This window comes from Lissotriton helveticus, chromosome 8 (assembly GCF_964261635.1).
Source record: "Lissotriton helveticus chromosome 8, aLisHel1.1, whole genome shotgun sequence".
Classification (NCBI taxonomy): domain Eukaryota; kingdom Metazoa; phylum Chordata; class Amphibia; order Caudata; family Salamandridae; genus Lissotriton; species Lissotriton helveticus.
In genome coordinates this window covers 406135596-406154817 of record NC_136069.1, presented here as the reverse complement: position 1 = coordinate 406154817, position 19222 = coordinate 406135596, and the positions used below count along the sequence as shown (strand labels likewise).

General features: G+C 43.8%; 1 protein-coding gene across 1 annotated transcript in view; it reads right to left on the bottom strand.

The window, feature by feature from the left end:
* FREM2 (FRAS1 related extracellular matrix 2) overlaps positions 1-19222 on the bottom strand; it is a 635470-nt gene that overhangs the window by 360257 nt on the left and 255991 nt on the right. Inside the window, exon 3 of the mRNA XM_078657234.1 lies at positions 10998-11144. Coding sequence (XP_078513360.1) covers positions 10998-11144 — 147 coding nt within the window. The remainder of the gene's footprint in view (positions 1-10997; positions 11145-19222) is intronic.

Sequence of the window (19222 nt, the reverse complement as noted above, 5' to 3'; positions counted from 1 at the left end):
GGGTGTTTGCTTATAGCATGTAATTTAATAGTGTGTAAATCACACATGCTCATGCAGTCAGGGAGGTACTGACAGACCCAGTTACACTCTCACATAAGCAGTTATGTACCCATCACTCATATAGCCAGACAGTGACTGCCACACTCACGCCCCAATAAGACCATTCACACATCCATTTACTCATGAGTACTAGTTTGCCCTTAGAGCCTGGGGGCACATCCATAGATTGCAATCTGCACCACAAGAAGAGTTTGAAGAGGACTACTACAGCACTCTTGAAAAGGGAGAACCTTGATTATAGTTTACCTCATAACCAGGACTCCAAAGGGTAGTGTGTTTCAGAAAGAGAGAGAGAGGAGTGGAGAAATAAGTGGATAAAGTCTCCAGAGGAGAGAGTGGATCCCTCAGAGAGAACATTCTCTATTAGACACAGTGCAGGAAGTACTGTCTCCTCCCAAACCAAGTCCCCTGAGGACTTCAAGGACAGACAGGCTGAGTGGGACCTGAGGCTGCAGCTGGCCCAGCTGCATGCAGAGAAGACGAAAGCTGAGGCTAAGAGAGCCTTGGAAGAGAAAAGGTTCCTGCTAGCTGGAGTGTCCAGGAGGTCCTCTCAAAGGTCAAATAGCTGTTCGAGGTTAACAAACATGGTGGGAGCACCACTACTGTGCCCAGTGCAGAAGAGTTCATATATTCAGAGGGTTGGTGCCTGACTTTAAGGAGGGGGTTGATATAGACAGGTTATTCTGGCATAAGAAGTAGGTATAGAGGTACAGAGGATCTCTGAGGAGGATTTGAGAGGTGACTTTGAAGTCATATTGGTGGTGATGGGAGGGACAATGTACTGGCACTAGAGAAAGGGGAAGAGGTTGAGGAATCCCACTATAAAGGATGCCCTTGTGGAGAAGTGTGGCTCAATGGTTAGAGCGGCAGACCCTGGTGCAGAGGTCTAGCCCGGGACCAGGGTTCAATTCCCCGACTTGGCGGGCGGCGGGCCTTGGGCTCAAAAAATTCCACGGACCTGATAATTCTCGCCTCGGTGCCTATTCCAATCATGGAGTCCCACTCTGCAACTCTGGGCAATAGCTTGCTTAATCTCCACAACGGCCCCCACAACGCTAAGGATGCCTGGCTTCACCTTGGGGGTGCCCAGGAGTGGACACCTCACAGGGAAAGCCAGGATGGGTTCCACAGCGGTATTCGTACAAGCGCCTTGAGACCCCTGTGGGTGAGTAGTGCGCTATACAAGTATCAATTTACATTTCAATTTACATTTACTTGTCAGGAAGTATGAATTAGCCTAAGAAATGTGCAGGTTGAAATTCAGGCTTAGTCAGAAACTGTGTCAGTACAGCTAGGAGGATTTTGTGGAGTACTTTTGAAATGTTTGTTAAAAGTACTGCTGTTTTTAAGGTGTTTCTAACAGTTTTAAACTTTTTCTTTTTCAAAGAGAACTAAGAAGCAACTTTCTTCAAGCAACAGGTGGAATACATAAGGAATATGAAATCTAGGGTCCTCAGAATATAATCTTGTTGCCCTGTACTCTGCTGCAGTTATTTGCACAGGGGGGGGGGCATCATACAGTCCGCCTACTCCAGTTCAAAGTAGTTGGGGAAAACATTGAGCCTCTAAACTTTTCTCCAGATACTCATTGGCATTCTTTTAGCTTGCTTTATCTGATATAGTTCTATAGCATCCCCAATAACCTCTTTGAACATAGTGGATGGATACAGAAATGCTCATATATTTCTAAAGATCGTCTTCTATCCACTTTTTCAAACTGTCCACTTGAATGCAACGTTACTTCCTCAATGCAACTTCCATGTTAGCCAACATCTACATCTTTAGAGAACACATTAATGTCTTTAAGATATAATGTAGCTCTGTTCACCTTATTTACATCAACTGGTTCCTGCCAGATTCTTTTTCCGTGGGAACACCTTTCACCAGAATAACAGGTGGTTCTTCCAAATTCCAGTCTCTACACCCACAGTTTCAATATTGCGTTTAACATCTAAAGGTAAATACACAACTCTACCTTTAAGTTCTTTCTGAAGCTCAGTGGATGATACTTTTAATGTTAGAGTTTGCTTCTCTCAGAAAGTAATGTAAGTGATCCCACAGATATTCTGCACAACTAAGGGTTAGAAACAAGGTTGGTGTTCATAAATTTCGCAACATGCACTTAAACATGACGACTGTTCCAGTACTCATTCGTCCCAAGTTTGCAGAGGTAAAGAAAATAACAGCACTGCAAGTAAACAGGTGGGGTCCTACTGTATCAACTGATTCCTGGCAAATACTACAAATACTAACACACTCCCATTTATACACAGGAGCATGTTATGTTATATGGTATTTGTAAAGCGCAGCTTTCATTCTGAGGAGCATCACGGCACTGAGTAAGTCGCTAACAGGCAGGGTGGCTGAGACTAGGAAAGAGAAATTAGATAAGTGTTTACATAGCTCATCATGGGCCATAAAAATCCTCGTTTTCAGAGCTTTCCTGGAGAGATTTTTTGATTCGATGAAACGTAGGTGGTTGGGCAGTTGGTTTCAGGCTTTAGCCTTAGAACTGCAATTGATTTCCCCCCTTTTGAGACTAATCTGAAAACAGGGGGGTTTAGTAGATTAGCGTTCTAGGATTTGAGAGTGTGGCATGGCAGGTAGCGTATAAACCTAGGTCGTAAATTGTGTGGGCCTGAGGAATGAAAGATTTGGAAGGTAATTATGAAGATCTTGAACAAGATCCTTCTATGGATAGGTAGCCAATGTAAAGCCTTCAGTGTGGCAGGTGCTTATGAGTTTACTGGGCCATTTAAGGACTAGTCGGGCTGCAGTGTGCTGTACCATCTGTAGCTTGTGTGAGACAGACTTATTGACTCCTGCATAGAGGCTGTTGCAGTAGTCCAATCTGGAAGTGATTAAGGCAACTGCAACTGCCTGTCTTGTCATACAAGGAAGTAAGTCAAAGAACTTATTAAGTGACTTTATTAGATGGAAACAGGTTCCAGCTACCGCTAGGGATTGATGGTGAAAGGCTAGTGCTGAGTCGAATTGGACCCCCAGATTTCTGGCTACTGTTACTATATTGGGGGAGGGGGTTGGAATGTCAGAGGGCAACCATAGGTTAGGGGAAAAGATGTTCTCTTTCCCTAGTGGCATAATTTCTGCTTTTTCGGAATTGCATTTTAAGTGGTTTGTTTTGATCCAGCGAAGGACATCTGTAAGAGATTGTCGGACATTTTCTTCCGCCAGTGTGGTGTTTTTATCTAAGACTAAGATTAGCTGCTTATCGTCCGTGTAGGAGATAATCACGATGTTAAAGGATGATATCAGACTAATCAGGGGGGACATATGGACATTAAAGAGTGCAGGACTGAGGACAGACCCTTGTGGTACCCCAGAAAGCAGAGCTTTTTCTGCTGATGGATAGTTTCCAAGAGTAATGACTTGTCTTCTGTTTTATAGAAATGATTTAAGCCAGGCCAGGGCAAGATGAGAAATACCACATGACACGAGACGACCCAGGAAGATGACATGTGAAACTGTGTCAAAAGCATCTGATAGGTCTAATAAGACCAGCACAGCATTTTTCCCCTTGTATAAGGCAGCTTTCAGGGATTCAGCGATGTATAGGAGGGCTGATTCTGTAGAGTGTTGAGCCTGAAGCCTGATTGGTTGGGTGAAGGATGTTGGCTCCTTCCAGATAGGTCATTAGTTGAGAGTTAACTAATTTTTCGGAAATCTTATTAAAACATGGAAGTAGAGAGATAGGTCTAAGATTGGGAAGGGTGGTGGGATCCACAAGTTGTTTCTTTTGGAGAAGCTTGACTGCGGCAAGTTTCCATTCGTTGGGGACTTCAGCTAGTAGTAGAGAGGCGTTTATTATATTATTAATAACTGGGTTGACAGTATCTATAATGGCGTGTAACATTAAAGGGGTACAGGGGTCAAAGGGAGAGCCTGATTTCACTGCAAGAATAGCCTGACAGGATTGTTCTTGGCCAATAACTTGGAAAGCTCTAAGTGATGGTCTATTAATATCTATATCTAGATCGGCAGATGGAGTAACATGCGAAACAGAGAGAGCAAGAAAATCTTGTTGTAGTGACTGAACTTTGTGTTAGAAGTAGTCAACTATGCAATCGCAAAGAGACTGTGATGGGGGAATATCTTGTTTCAGAGGTGTGGGATTGGTAAAAGAGTTAATTATCTTAAAGATAGTTTTTTCATTCGCCTTGGCCAGTTTAAGCATCTCAGTAAAATAAGATTTCTTAGTGACCCTAATTTGTTGATGATAGTGTTTAAGGGCAATTTTAAACCTGATTAGATCTTCCTGTTTATATTTTTGTCGTCATCTACATTCCAGGGTCCTGAAGTGGCTGTGTAATTCTTTCAGGTTATGGGTGTCCCATGGGGCGGAGGGTTTTTAAAACAGTTGGTTGTTCTTTGGGATAGGAGGGGTAAAATAGTCCCTCAAGGTGGTCATCCATTGTGTGAAACATTGGTTGTCTACAGCTGGGTCTCCCGACAGCATGGGCCTACAAATTGTAGCTTCAAGTTTGAGGTTGGAAAGAGCTGTCATATCATTCCATCTAGGCCTGATATTTTGGGAGATAAAGATGTGGCTCTTCAATTTATTTCGCCTGCTGATATCTGATTTCTAGAGTAATAAACATGTGATCGGACCAGGTTAAACCGACTGGAGTCTTGACTGTAAGGGTTGTGAGATTAGAGCAGATACCATCCAAGGTGTGGCCTGCATTATGAGTGGGGGTGGATATCCGCTGGTCAAGGCCAAGCGTATCAAGAATTTCTAGGAAATTTACTGCAGCTGGGTCACTTTGTACATCTAGGTGGATGTTAAAGTCTCCTAATAAGGTAAAATTAGCAAGACTAAGAATAAGTGAGCTTGCGGTGTGCCTAATGCTATCCAGAAAGTTTTTGAAAGGGCCAGGAGGGCGGTAGAGCAGAGCCCCTGAGAAGGCGAAGGAGTTTTCTAATTGAAAGCAGAAGCCAATGCTTCTGCACCTTTGATGTTGGATGTTTCAAACACTCTAATCAAATCAAATCAGGTGTTTGTAAAGTGCGACTACTCACCCATAAGGGTCTCAAGGCGCTGGGAGGGTGAGGGGGGTATTCTCAGGTTCCAGTCCATCAAGGAGGGGGTCTGTTGAAGAGCCAGGTGTTGAGGTTTCTTGCGAAGATGGGGAGCAATGTTATCTGTCTGAGGTGGAGCGGAAGGTCTGTCCAGGCACTGGCCGCACGGAAGGAGAAGGAGCAGCCTCCCGATCTGGTCTTTCTGGTGCAGGGACCATGGCTTAGGCGAGCTGGGTTGATCGTAGGATCCTTTGGGGTGCGTGGAATTTGAGTCGGCTGTTCAGGTATGCTGGTCCGGTGTCGTGGAGGGCCTTGTGAGCGTGGATTAGCATCTTGAAGGTGATTTTAGCTTTGATGGGGAGCCAGTGGAGTGCGCGCAGGTGCTGGGAGATGTGGCAATGTCTTGGCAGGTTGAGGACCAGTCTTGTGGTGGCGTTTTGAATGTTCTGTAGCTTGCGGGTGAGGTTTTTGTTTATTACGGCATGGAGTGCATTGCCGAAGTCAAGCCTGCTGGTGACCAGGGCATGAGTGACGTTCTTTCTGTGTTCAAGGTGGATCCATTTGTAGGTCTTACGTAGGAGGCGGAGGGTGTGGAAGCACTAAACATTTAAGAGTGTTTCGGTAAATAATCGCTAGCCCTCCTCCTCTTTGTTCCGGTCTATCCTGTCTATGAAGGAGATAGCCAGGGCGTAATGCACAGAGGATATCGGGGTTGCACCAGGCTTTAAGCCCTTTCTGTTATAAAGAGGCAATATAGGTTATAATCTAAAATGAGATTGTGGTTGCTTAGGGCATTTTTACTTAATGAGAAGGGCATTTATGAGGCCTCCACGTAAGTTGGTGGCATTAGGGTTATTTCCCATCGGTGTATTTTGTGGGGTACTGAAAACTGTTTTACAGTTTTTGCAGCAGAAGGAGCCCCTCCATTTGATAACATCAAGGGTGTTTTACAAATGTGAGGATTGCTGTTAAAAGCCAGAAGAGAGTCTGTAGAGAAACACCTGCCTGACGGAAACTGGGCCGCGTTTCTGGCATTGGTCCTATTCCGGACGCGGACGGGCGCAGATGGGCTTGCCTTTGGCGTTCTTTCGGCGCGCCAGTGGTGTGCCCGCTGCGTGCGTCTGATGCGCATTGGCACCATCCTTCCCTTAAGTAAGTGGAGGCAGAGGGACTCGGGGAAGACTAGAACGTCTCCCTTCTAAAAATGGCCACCCTGAAAAGGCAAACCCTGAAGTGGGAAAGTCTGAAGACAGTCCTCCCTCCACTCAATCAGCCAGGTATCTGCGGTGGACTGGGGAGAAATGGCAGGAGGAAGACAGAGAAAGCCGGGACGGGGTGAGTGATAAAAGAAGGCATCAAATGGTAGGTGCATAAAATTCTAAAGATAAAAACAATTATTAAAATGAAACGGTAATAAAATAGCAAAAAAACTAGAATTAACGCTAAATGTGGTCGGAAGATTCTCTCCAAAACAGTCTTGCACCAAGTACCTGTATGCATCAATTTAACCAGCATGTCTACGCTTTCCTTGCACCTCTTCAAATATCTCTTCCTCTGTATTTTACTTCATAACATCAGCCAGATTTTCAACTGCATACACTAATTAATTCTCTTGTAAGTAGCTTTCTTCATTTAAGAAAGGCTCAGTACTTGATGTACGATTCCATTTTGCTTTAAAAAAATTGTAAAAGTTATTTTTATTAACATGCCTTTTTTGGCCTTGTTTTAATTCATAGGCAACACTGTTTTATCCAGTGATTTCATTCTGTTTGGTATCAAAATAAATAGTTTGCGCCTCAGAGCAAACACGTTATCAACCACACTCTCAATACATTGTTTTTTGCTTGAGAGCTGCTCTTCGTAGTTTTAGTGTCCCTCATTTTTCATGCCAAATTCTGTATTACACTACATCTAAACATTCTGCTTTCACATTTCTTTAAACTGTTTCTGCCATTGTCAATTTATGTTTTTTTATGAACATTTTTACTTTTAATCTGACTTACTCTTTCTCTGTTACAAATTTGGAGAGGTAATTAAATAGACTTGCAGGACTGTAAGGACATGGGTGGGGGTCCTACAGTAGTTAATCAAAAGTGCATGTTTCAGTGTGTTTCTGTATTTGTAGATAGCTAAATAAGTTGTGTTATGTTGTTTGTTATTAGTTTGGTTCTAATATGCTAATAAAATGTACTAGTAAAGTGATACATATATTTATTATTAATTTAACTTAAGGGTCACTCACACAGCCATATATGTACTCATACATGTACTCACACACCAGTAAAGTCATTCACACAGGTACTGACACACCCAAACACTCTCTCACACCTACTCAAAAACCCATACAGTCAGTGACAGACCTATGTGCGCATGCAAACATTGACTTACATACACATAGTGTGCTGTTTTTTTTTACTACTGTCTTTATGGTTGTTTGTTCCCAGCTCTTCGATGATTATTATTTCAACAGTACTTCATTTGTGCTGTATGCTTCCAAAAGGCGGCATGGAACATGAGCAGGATACTGATGACAGTCATGAAATTGGCAGAAACATGTACTTTTCATGTACAAACAAGCCATCAAGGGAAAGCGACTGGGGAAAGGGAAGAAGACCAGCTGGCAGATTTCTCCTCCACAATAGCGCATTGATGCAAATGAAGCATTAGCTGTTTTCGAAATTGTCAGGAGCAAAGTGCCATGCTCAAATAATCCTATAACTTCTGTGGGAAGTGATGCTTTTGGTAATGCACTACAGTAGTCACTGGGACTTGGACAAAAAGAGAATGTATTTCTACTAATCCCCGCCACTGATATTATTTCAGTAGTGGTGGTAGAATATCTGTTGTGGTAGTTAAGGTTCTCTCACCACTGAAAAAAATGCTAACATTCAGCTGGCATTTAAAGTGTTGAGGTCCATCCACAGCCCATAGACAAATGCCCATATAATACCAGACCAAAGACCAGAGGAATTAAAGTATTAGATTAAGGTTATGAAAGGAATGGTAAGGAAAAAAAGTAGAGGTTGAACGATATATTTGATTCTGGCCTTTCTTCTTACCTAGCCCTTAAATCTTTTCTAAGCTAATCTGTATTGTACATTTCCTACTTTAAAAAGATGATTTTTTTGCTAGGAAACGCAAATTTACAAAATAGGGTAACTTTAAATGTAAAATGCAGTTCAATTTACTGCACGCCAGTGAAAAACAGACATCGGCCAATGCTACACATGGAAGTGAAACTGCTAGTCTCATACATTATATTTTTGTCATTGATAACAACTACCTGTAACTTATTAACATCTGGAATTCAGGAGCATGAAGTCAACACTATTAAGAGTGCCAAGCAATACTTATTCTCTGACTGGATATGTTTATCTTGAACGCCAATAGTCATGCGCTGCGGGTACATTTGAAAAAGAAAGTGCATCCATGGCTTAGTTCTGTTGTCAGTGCAATTTAAATACATAAAGGTAAAATAATGTTCTACTGGTCCTTTATGACAGGCACGTTTGAATGGCAAAGTTTCTTAAAAGACAGTAATAGCATGAAACATCTGCAAGTCTCCAGAGTCAGTGTGAGTACATTTGCATACAGGTATTGTGCAGCTTTCCTTTCACCAATGCTAAACCATAACTACAAGTAACAGTAGACCAGGCCAGAAGATGAGCTCCTTACACTCTGACAGCATTGGATCTCTGCTTCAGTAAGTAGTAAAGGAATGCATATTTGAAGACAAATCTGAGGATGTAGAGCCTTCCCAAACACAATTGCATGGTTTGTGCTCTATTGAAATTTCTACAGAGCACTAATGTTTGACCTACATCAATTGATTTGTGAACAATGTCATATCATTGCCCAACACCATGAATTTCAGGCATGTACAGCAACCACATTAAACTGGGATATTGAAGAAACACTGAGTAGGACAAACGAAAGTCAATGACTTCCAAGGTGGAAAGTAAGATCTGGCCAGCATAACCAAACAGTTCTGAGTGACAGTAAGTGGCAGGCTTTTGAGCTGCAGTTATGGTATAAGTCTTTGCTCTTCTTGCCTACAGTGAAGTGTCTTAAATAAAATGTCTGATTTTGCAGGAATTGTGGTCATTGAACCTCTGTTCCGTCTAGCACATGCAGAGTCTGGATAATGTTTAGATAAATTAGAGGGCCAGTTGCTTCTTTCTGGATGAATCAACATAGGCGAGGCTGAAAATACTTCTTGTGAGTTTTAACCCAAAAAGTGAACACCAACGGTGGGCCGGCCTTCTTTATTGCCATAAGTTAAATGTGCATGCTCTTGATGATTGTATTTATCTGCAGGATTAATTATTGCATTAAGATTCTATACCTTGTCTGGGTCACCTTCCACAACCTATGGCAAGCCAAAGGTTATAATGTTCGGTAACAAGGCAAAATATCGAATTCAAAATATAGAATTACCAAAATATCGAAGTCAAAATATAGAATGGACAAAATATTGAATAGACAGAATATAGTGGTGAAAAATATCGAATTGAAGGTAAGTAATTTAATATTGAATCATAATTTTTTCCCCTACACTATCCAATGCTTTCCCTACTGTTGCACTCTCTGGAGTGGGAATAGTAATTTGTATCCCTTCGCTATCCAACGCTTTCCCTACTGTTGCACTCTCTGGAGTGAGAATAGTAATGTTTACCCCTACACTATCCAACGCTTTCCCTACTGTTGCACTCACTGGAGTGGTAATAGTAAATGTTATATTTATTATTTCATTAATTTTAAATTACTTTTAAGACATTTAAAAAAATTCGATAATTTGACTAACTATATCTTTTAAAACTATATTTTTGATTCGATATTTTTGTACTTACCTGTTTGTAGATAGGAATTCGATATTTTTGCATTCTATATTTTTTCTTCGATATTTTGGTAATTCTATATTTGTGAATTCGATATTATGTCAGTGATCCATAATGTTCCTTTGTGTGGCTCTCAGCATGAGGATACTGGTTTTGGCTCCAATCAGGTAAAGGTACTTCTCTTTTGTCCAAAATAGAGTCTCCTTCTGCCAAGGTTCTTAGATCCATTAAAAAAAATGATGGTGCAAGATGTGATCATTGTACATTTGGAAATGTGTGTGTTACACACTTAGCTAAAATCATGTAGAGATAATGCCAGGGGATATGAGCCCCGTGTTCAGGAAGTACCAGAAGGCTGATATCTCCTGGCAGGCTGACAAGGGTTGTACCCCTAGGGTCCACCCAAATAATCATATTTTTTTTTATAGAACCTATGATTGATTGTAGGCGATGTAAAATAACCACAAATGGCAAGTGTGATACAGCTGAGGACCAGTCTCACATGGGTAACTAAGCTTTATATCGAAGTCATCAACCTAGGTTTTCAAACACTTTGTATCCATTCAAGGGCACGGTGTATACAGAGTCAGCTTTTTCCATTTGCAAAGCACTGGGAAATCTAGCCTACTGTTTTTTGCCTGTTTTGTTCCTATTCCCCAGATTAAAAGTGATATGCTTCTAGTGATGGCTTATGAAGTCAAGAGAAATGTACTACTATTATTGGAAACCCTGCCAAATAATTAACTTCTGGTTGTTTTAGGGAAACCTTGGACTACCAAATGCCAAGATCACTGGTACAACCGTATACTTGTTTTAGTGTGGCATCCAATTTGAATGTCTTACAAAAACTTGTCTGGTAGCACAATTCAAGAACACAAATGTTAAAGCACATAAGATTAGAACCTCAGACTAGCTGAACGTTCATGTCATCTTGACTCTGAAACTACTATTCTATACCTGGGCAAAAACTTCTCTCTTCTCTCTGATTACTAAGAAACTGTGACAAAAATAGTTGTCCCTTAATAATTAACCAGATTTGTACATTTGGAATCCGCTTACTTATGAAAGAGGTTTCACCCAAGTATCCGCGGCGCTTCAGGAAGACCTCCAGGTATTTGGCGTCTTCATTTACCAGGTAGTGCTCCCTCTCTAGGGATATCCATGCCCAATTCAGTCGAAAATTTTGATTCTTCAGCTTATTGCCTCCTGAAAAGGAAGTGAAAGTAACTATGAGTTTGCTTCGAGATTACAGGTTTAATTACAACGAGAAGGCGAGGTCTTTACTGAAAAAAATGGATCTGAAATATTTACACCAGAACATTTTGACGTAAATCCTTAGAATCAAATGATACAGAGAAACACAAAGTCCAAAAAAACAAAAGTAATTTGGAGAGAAATGCGCGTTTCGGAAATACACAATGCAGCTGTTGGAGCGAATAACTTTTTCACGTTTTTAATGTAAAACTTCGTAAATGCCAATAAACGCAATTAAGGAAAGTGTTTTCTACCCAAGAGATGACCTTTCCTGGTCATAACCAGAAGCCTGCATTAACTGTTGCTCATTAAAACTTCAAAGCTATGGAAACATGTAGCTCTTTCTAAATAAGACTAACTGCACATTAATAGTTTAATGTAACTAACGAGGCTCAAGGCACAGGTGTGCACCAAGAGATCTCTAGAATTTATAGAAGATGCCAAAAATCCAGATTTGAATAATTTCACATTCATGCCTTCGGCACAGGAAAATTACATATTCCAAAGGCTCATATGTTTCTGCTCTCTTGGTCCAAGAAATAGCAAGCAAATATCATTACGTACATACCTATAGGCATATTGTTCAGCACCAGTTTAAAGAGTCTTGCTCTGCGTGCAAGTTCGGAGTTTAAATACTTGCAGCTTTAATTCTAATACCTTCCGCCATGCTTAACTCATAAACATTGAGGGATCAAATTAATTTTGTGGTTCAGCTGCCCATTATAAAATGTACTATCCGAATTTAACAACAAAACACAGCCTTTCAATTAGTTGCAACATCCTGCACAATTCCAAATTAGATAGATCACTAGTTTCCGGTAATAAAAACGGATTATTCACATTTCAACCTGAATCTCCCGCCATTTTTCTACTCCATAGCAAACATCAAAAGACTGTACTTTCTTCTTGACATAAGCTTTCTACATTAAGTCAAGGTAGGCTGAGGACCGATTGGAATCAATTCACAGAAATACGCCCTCCATGGTATCACAACGTGCCATATCTGTTTGCGAACACTTCAAAGTGGGAGGGGACAGCGGAACCAATTACTCCCAAGTTACAAACTATTACTGTGCAAGGTACACTGCAAGCCTGACAAATATTCTTAATTTCTTAGCCAGTGGCTTGAAGCAGGGTTCTCCAATGTTGGTCCTGGAGGGCCAGATCCATGCCAGATTTTTAGCATATATCTACATTTAGATAAATGTAGTTATCATGAAAATCTGGCATGGATTTGGTCCTCTGGCATGGATCCGGCCCTCTGGTATAGATCCGGCACTCCAGGACCAACATTGGAGAACCCTGGCTTGGATCACTCAAATAGCACTGGGTATGAATCATACCCCTTCCCTCAGATAGAGTTTCATGACTCTACCCAGAAGGCTCCACCAACCAGAGACTTCCAAGCTTCGTGTCGGAAATCTGCATCATGATTTTGACATTTAGTAACAGGATGTGGATACTTGTGGGTAAAATCTCTTAGTTTGCCAAAGCACAAAATAATATTGATGATTATATTTAAAACGCATTACTTCATGTCTGTATTCAGGGACTTTCGTTCGGTCTACAGGTATACATTTAAATCGTTTTCCCATTTGCATTCAACTGATTCATTCATTGCCTTAGTATATTCTATCTACTCTAAGTAACTAACACTTCAAGAGGGTGGAGAAAATTAAGTGAAATGAAGGAGGCTTTGGTGTGAATGGAATGAGAGTACAGGTGGTGGCCACATACCGAATGCACTAATGTTTGTTTTTTCTTAAAGTGCTAACACAACTGCTCTAATAAACAAGCATTGGTAAATGTATTAGGTTTCGCCTATGTGGTTAATAATAAGCTGTTTTATGTTGTAAGTTGTAACTTGCTGAGTAGTTGTACAATATAAGTTACAGAAAGTCTCTTAAAGTGTTATGACGTGTTTATGTACAAAAAGCCAATATATTATGATGTTACTAGTGGTATAGTGCGGGTAAGTAATAGCAAAGTTTTGAAAAATGAAAGAGGGAAACAATAGAATTAATTGATATTATAGCAATATTATGTGTTTAAAAGAGTGCTGACAACTTTTGGGGGTAAGTAATAGCAAAGTTTTGAAAAGTGAAAGAGGGAAACAATAGAATTAATTCATTAATTCAGCGAGGACATCGCAGACTTCGTCAGCCCGCACGCCCTCCCCTCCGCTGACTACATCCTCCTGGGGGACCTCAACTTCCACCTGGAGAACAACAACGACCGCAACACCAGCACCCTGCTCGACAACCTCGCCAATCTTGGACTCAAGCAGCTGGTATCCACCCCCACCCACCTCGCCGGACACACACTCGACGCAGTCTTCTCATCCAGCACAGACATCGACTTCAGCCACGCCACAGAGCTTCAATGGACGGACCACAGCTGCGTCCACTTCACCTTCAAAAGAATGACGACCCACCACCACCAGCAACAGGCTGCCCGCAGAAGCTGGAACAAGATCACAGCCGACCAGCTCGCCACCTCTCTGAGCCAGCACCCTCCTGCCAGCTCAGCGAACCCCAGCCAGGCCGCCGACAACCTTGCGAAGTGGATCAGCAACTGCGCAGACGAGCTCGCCCCGCTGAGGACCCCGCCCAGCAGACCCGGCAGCAAGAAAGCCCCATGGTTCACCGACGAACTCAAGAGCTCCAAGAAGAACTGCCGAGCCCTCGAGAAAGTCTGGAGAAGGGAACCAACACCGGACAACATGACCACCCTCAAGCTTGCCACCCGGAAGCACCACCAGCTGATCCGCGCCGCCAAGAAAACTGCATTCAAGGACCGGCTGGGCAACAACGCACACAACTGCAAGGAACTCTTCAACATCGTGAAAGAGCTATCCAACCCCAGCGCAGGAAACAACGACATCACCCCATCGCAAGACCTCTGCAACTCCCTCGCCTCATACTTCCACAACAAGATCGCGGACATACACAACAGCTTCAACAACCAACCAACGCACACCACGACCGAACAACCACCCCCCACCACCACCCTCCACGCCTGGACTCCGATCAGCACCGAAGACACCATCCGCACGATGAACTCCATCCACTCCGGATCGCCGACCGACCCCTGCCCTCATCACGTCTTCAACAAGGCCGACGCTGTCATCGCACCCCACCTGCGAGACATCATCAACACATCCTTCGACACCGCCACCTTCCCTGAGAGCTGGAAGCACGCCGAACTCAGCGCTCTACTCAAGAAACCCACAGCGGACCCCACCGAACTCAAGAATTACCGCCCCATCTCGCTCCTCCCGTTTCCAGCCAAAGTCATTGAGAAGACCGTCAACAAGCAGCTGGCCACCTTCCTTGAGACGAATGGATCCCTCGACCCCTCTCAGTCTGGCTTCCGAGCCAACCACAGCACCGAGACCGCCCTCATCGCCGCCACCGATGACATCCGAGCCCTGATGGACAACGGAGAAACAGCGGCCCTCATCCTCCTAGACCTCTCCGCGGCATTCGACACTGTCTGCCACCGCACCCTAGTACAGCGCCTCAGCAACGTCGGAATCCAGGAGAAGGCTCTGGAATGGATCATCTCCTTCCTCAACGGAAGAACACAGAGAGTCCGCCTACCACCGTACAAGTCAGAGGCAACCGAAGTCATCTGCGGCGTCCCTCAAGGATCCTCGCTGAGCCCCACCCTCTTCAACGTCTACATGAGCCCCCTCGCGGCCATCGCTCGCCAACACAACCTCAGCATAATCTCCTACGCCGACGACACCCAGCTGATCCTCTCCCTGACCAACGACCCCGCCACCGCCAGAGCCAACCTGCACGAAGGGATGAAAGAGGTAGCCGAGTGGATGACAACCAGCCGCCTGAAACTGAACTCAGACAAGACGGAGGTCCTCATCCTGGGCTCTTCACCCTCCGCCTGGGACGACTCCTGGTGGCCTCCCGCCCTGGGCACCGCACCCAAACCGACAGACCACGCACGCAACCTGGGCTTCATCCTGGACTCCTCCCTCTCCATGACCAGGCAAGTCAACAACGTCTCCTCGGCGTGCTTCAACATCCTACGCATGCTACGAAAGATCTTCTGGTGGATCCCCACCGAGACCAGGAAGACCGTCACCCAGGCCCTCGTCACTAGTCGACTGGACTACGGCAACGCCCTCTACGCCGGTACCACCGCCAAGCTCCAGAAGAGACTCCAGCGGATCCAGAACGCCTCAGCCAGACTCATCCTCGACATCCCACGAACCAGCCACATCTCCGGACATCTGAGAGACCTACATTGGCTCCCCGTCAACAAAAGAATCACCTTCCGCCTCCTCACCCACGCACACAAAGCCCTACACGACCAAGGCCCGACCTACCTCAACAACCGTATCAACTTCTACGCTCCCAAACGCCACCTCCGATCAGCCAACCACGCCCTCGCCGCCGTCCCCCGCATCCGAAGAGCGACTACAGGAGGAAGGTCCTTCTCCTACCTGGCCGCCAAGACCTGGAACTCCCTCCCGACCGACCTGCGCCTGACCCAAGACCACCTCTCCTTCAGGAAGAAGCTGAAGACCTGGCTGTTCGAGCAGTAGCGGCACCCCCCTCCCCCCAGCGCCTTGAGACCCTACGGGTGAGTAGTGCGCTCTATAAATGTCTGTGATTGATTGATTGATTATCATAGCAATATTATGTGTTTAAAAGAGTGCCGACAACTTTTGGGCCTGGTGCCACTGCATCTGAGGCACCATTCAAATCAAGCCCCTAGCACCTGTAAGATAACTGCATTTGTGACTGCCTGTTTATTAGTCAAATATAGCAATATTTGGTGTTTAGAGGAGTTATTATGACAACTGTTGGCCCCGGTGCCACTGCACCAGCTGCACTATTCAAATAATGACCCTATTGACGGTAAGGTAACTGCAATTGTGACTGCCTGTTTAGTAGTAAAGTATTGCAATATTGGGTGTTTATAGGGGTTCCTATAGCTCTGGGCCCTGGTGTCACTGCACCTGCTGCACCACTGAAATCATGACCCTAGTGCCTGCAAGGCAACTGCTCTAGTGATTGCTTATTTAGTAGTTAAATATAGCAATATTTGGTGTTAGTGGAGTTCTGACAACTTTTGGCCCTGGTGCCACTAAACCTCCAGCACCATTGAAATCATGGCCTGATTGCCTGCTAGATAACTACTTGTTTAGTAGTAAAATTTAGCAAAAATTTGTGTTTAGTGGGGTGCCTACAGCTTTTGGCCCCAATACCACTGCACCTGCTGTCCCATTCAAATCAAGCCCCTTTTATCTGCAAGATAACTGCAATTCTGTCTCCCTGTAAGGTAGTAAAATATAGCAATATTAGGTGTTTAGAGGAGGTCTGAAAACTTTTGGGCGCTGTGCCACTGCACCTGCTGCTCCATTCAAATCATGACCCTGTTGCCTGCAAAGTAACTGCACTAGTTACTGCCTGTTTAGTAGAGAAAGATAGCAATATTGGGTGCTTAGTGGGGTGCCTAGAGCTTTTGGTCCTGCTGCTACTGCGCCATTCATGTCATGTCCCTATTGCCTGGTAGATAAATGCACTTTTGACTGTCTTACTTAGTAGTACAATTGTGCAATAATCTTGGTTTAGTGGGGTCCCTGGAGTTTTTGGCCCCAGGGCCAATCAAGTCCCTATTAATTGCAAGGTAACTGTAATTGGGACTGCCTGTTTAGTAGTCAAATATAGCAATATTTTTTGTTCAGAAGAGTTCTTCCAACCTTTGGGCTCGGTGCTACTGCACCTGCTGTGCCATTCAATTCATAACCCTATTGTTTGCAAAGTAACAGCACTTTTGGTTGCCTGTTTATGAATACAATATCAATATTAGATGTTTAGTGGGGTGCCGGGAGCTTTTGGACACAGTGCCACTGCACCTGCTGTACTATTGAAATCCTGACCCTAGTGCTTGCTAGAAAAGTGCACTTATGACTGCCTGTTTAGTTGAAAACTATAGAAATATTAGGTGTTTGGAGGAGTTCTTACAACTTTTGGATACAGTGTCAATGCACCTGCTGCACCAGTCAAATAATAGCTCTATTGCCTGCAAATAGTTGCACTTGTGACTACCTGTTTGATAGTAAAATATAGCAATATTTGGTGCTTAGTGGAGTTATGACAACTTTTGGCCTGGGTGCCACTGCACCTGCTGCACTATTTAAATCAAGCCCCTTTCAAGTGCAAGGTAAGTGCAATTGTGACTGCCTGTTTAGTAATACAGGTGTCTAGAGGAGTTCTGACAACTTTTTGGCCCACGGCCACTGCATCTGCTTCACCGTTCAAATCATGGCCCTACTGCCTGAAAGATAACAGCACTTGTGACTGCCTAGTTAGTTGTAAAACATAGCAATAATCCGTGTTTAGTGGGGTGCCTGGAGCTTTTGGTCCCAGTGCCACTGCATCGACTGCACTATTGAAATCATGACCCTAGCGCCTGCTAGATAACTGCACTTGCGACTGCCTGTTTAGTTGTAAAATATAGCAATATTTGGTGTTTAGAGGGGTTATGACAACTTTTTGCCCCTGTGCCACTGCACTTGCTGCACCATTTAAATCAAGCCAGTTTTAACTGTACGGTAACTGCAATTGGGACTGCCTGTTTAATGTAAAATTTTAGCAATGATCTGGATTTAGTGGGGTCCCTGAGGCTTTTGGCCCCGTTGCCACTGCACCTGCTGCACCATTCATATTAAGTCCCTTTTAACTGTAAGGTAACTGAAACTGTGACTGCCTGTTTAGTAGTCAAATATAGCAATATTATGACTTTAGAGGAGTTTTGACAACTTTTGGGCTTTGTGCTACTGTACCTGCTGCACCATTCAAATCATGACCTTGTTGTCAGCGAGGTAACTGCAAATGTGGCTGCCTGTTTAGTAGTAAAATATAGCATAGCTCTTGCATTTTAACTTTATTTTTAACGTGCAATATTTACTTCAACATTTAGAATTTAATCAATAGTGATCAAATACATTAAGTTGAAAAAATCAATCCGATAATGCCTACAAAGAGCAAAGAAAGGGACTGAGGCATGAATAGGAAACGCAACACAACTAAGTAATAAAAAGCAAGCATTCCAGCAAACCGTTAGAAGCTGTCTACCTTTTCTGTGGGAAGAGATATTAGCTTAACAGTGAATGGGGCTTAAACAGTGTGAACAGCTTTAGTAGAAGTATCCTTAATGTGTGCAGCCAGGGGAAGTTCACAAAAAAAAAGTTTCACACAAAAGCGAATTAACACAGTAATTTGGTTATGGGAACTAATAAGAGCTCCCTTTTAGAATATATTAAATACAAGAGATTTCCAACAGATGAAAACAAATAAAAGTATATGTACCTGCATTGCCGCCGCCTCCGCCGCAAGCCTTGCCTCCGTCTTGTTTTCTTCCCGGCTGCTGCCTGTAGCCTGCACCGGAAGCACCCAGACTTCCAGACTCTGCTAGCCAATCATGACGCTGCAGGAGCACGATCATGACTGGTCTGAGCGTCCTGTTTGGCAGCTCCGGCAGTCCCCGGGAGGCTGGGCATGTTCTCCACTCGGCTGTGCAACACAGCCCAATGGAGAACATGCCAACTACGCATGACTGTTTGACCAGCCCTAGAGGGCTGGTCAAAGCATCATGCACATGTTGGGAGGGAGTGCAAACCACTCCTGCTCCATCTGCAGCGAGCCAGCCCCGACGCGCCCTGAGTCTCAAAGAAAAACAAAATGATAATAACTTCTTGTTATTATCATTTTCTTTATACCACTGCCTTCGCAGAGGAGCCACCACTGTAAAAATGACTAATCTGATAACAGAGCAACAGTAGTGGCTGCTACGAGGCAGTATTGGTGAGGCAGGGAGGTGGTGTTTAATTATTTAAAAAAAAGAAAAATCCACTTACCGCCCGGCCACCACCTCTCCTCCGTCCGATGCAGGAAACGGGAAGCACAAAGGCTCCCAGACTTCCCTAAGCCAATCACAACGCTGCTGTCAACATCATGACAGCAGTGATTGATCGGAGCGGCCTGGTCCGGCACTCAGAC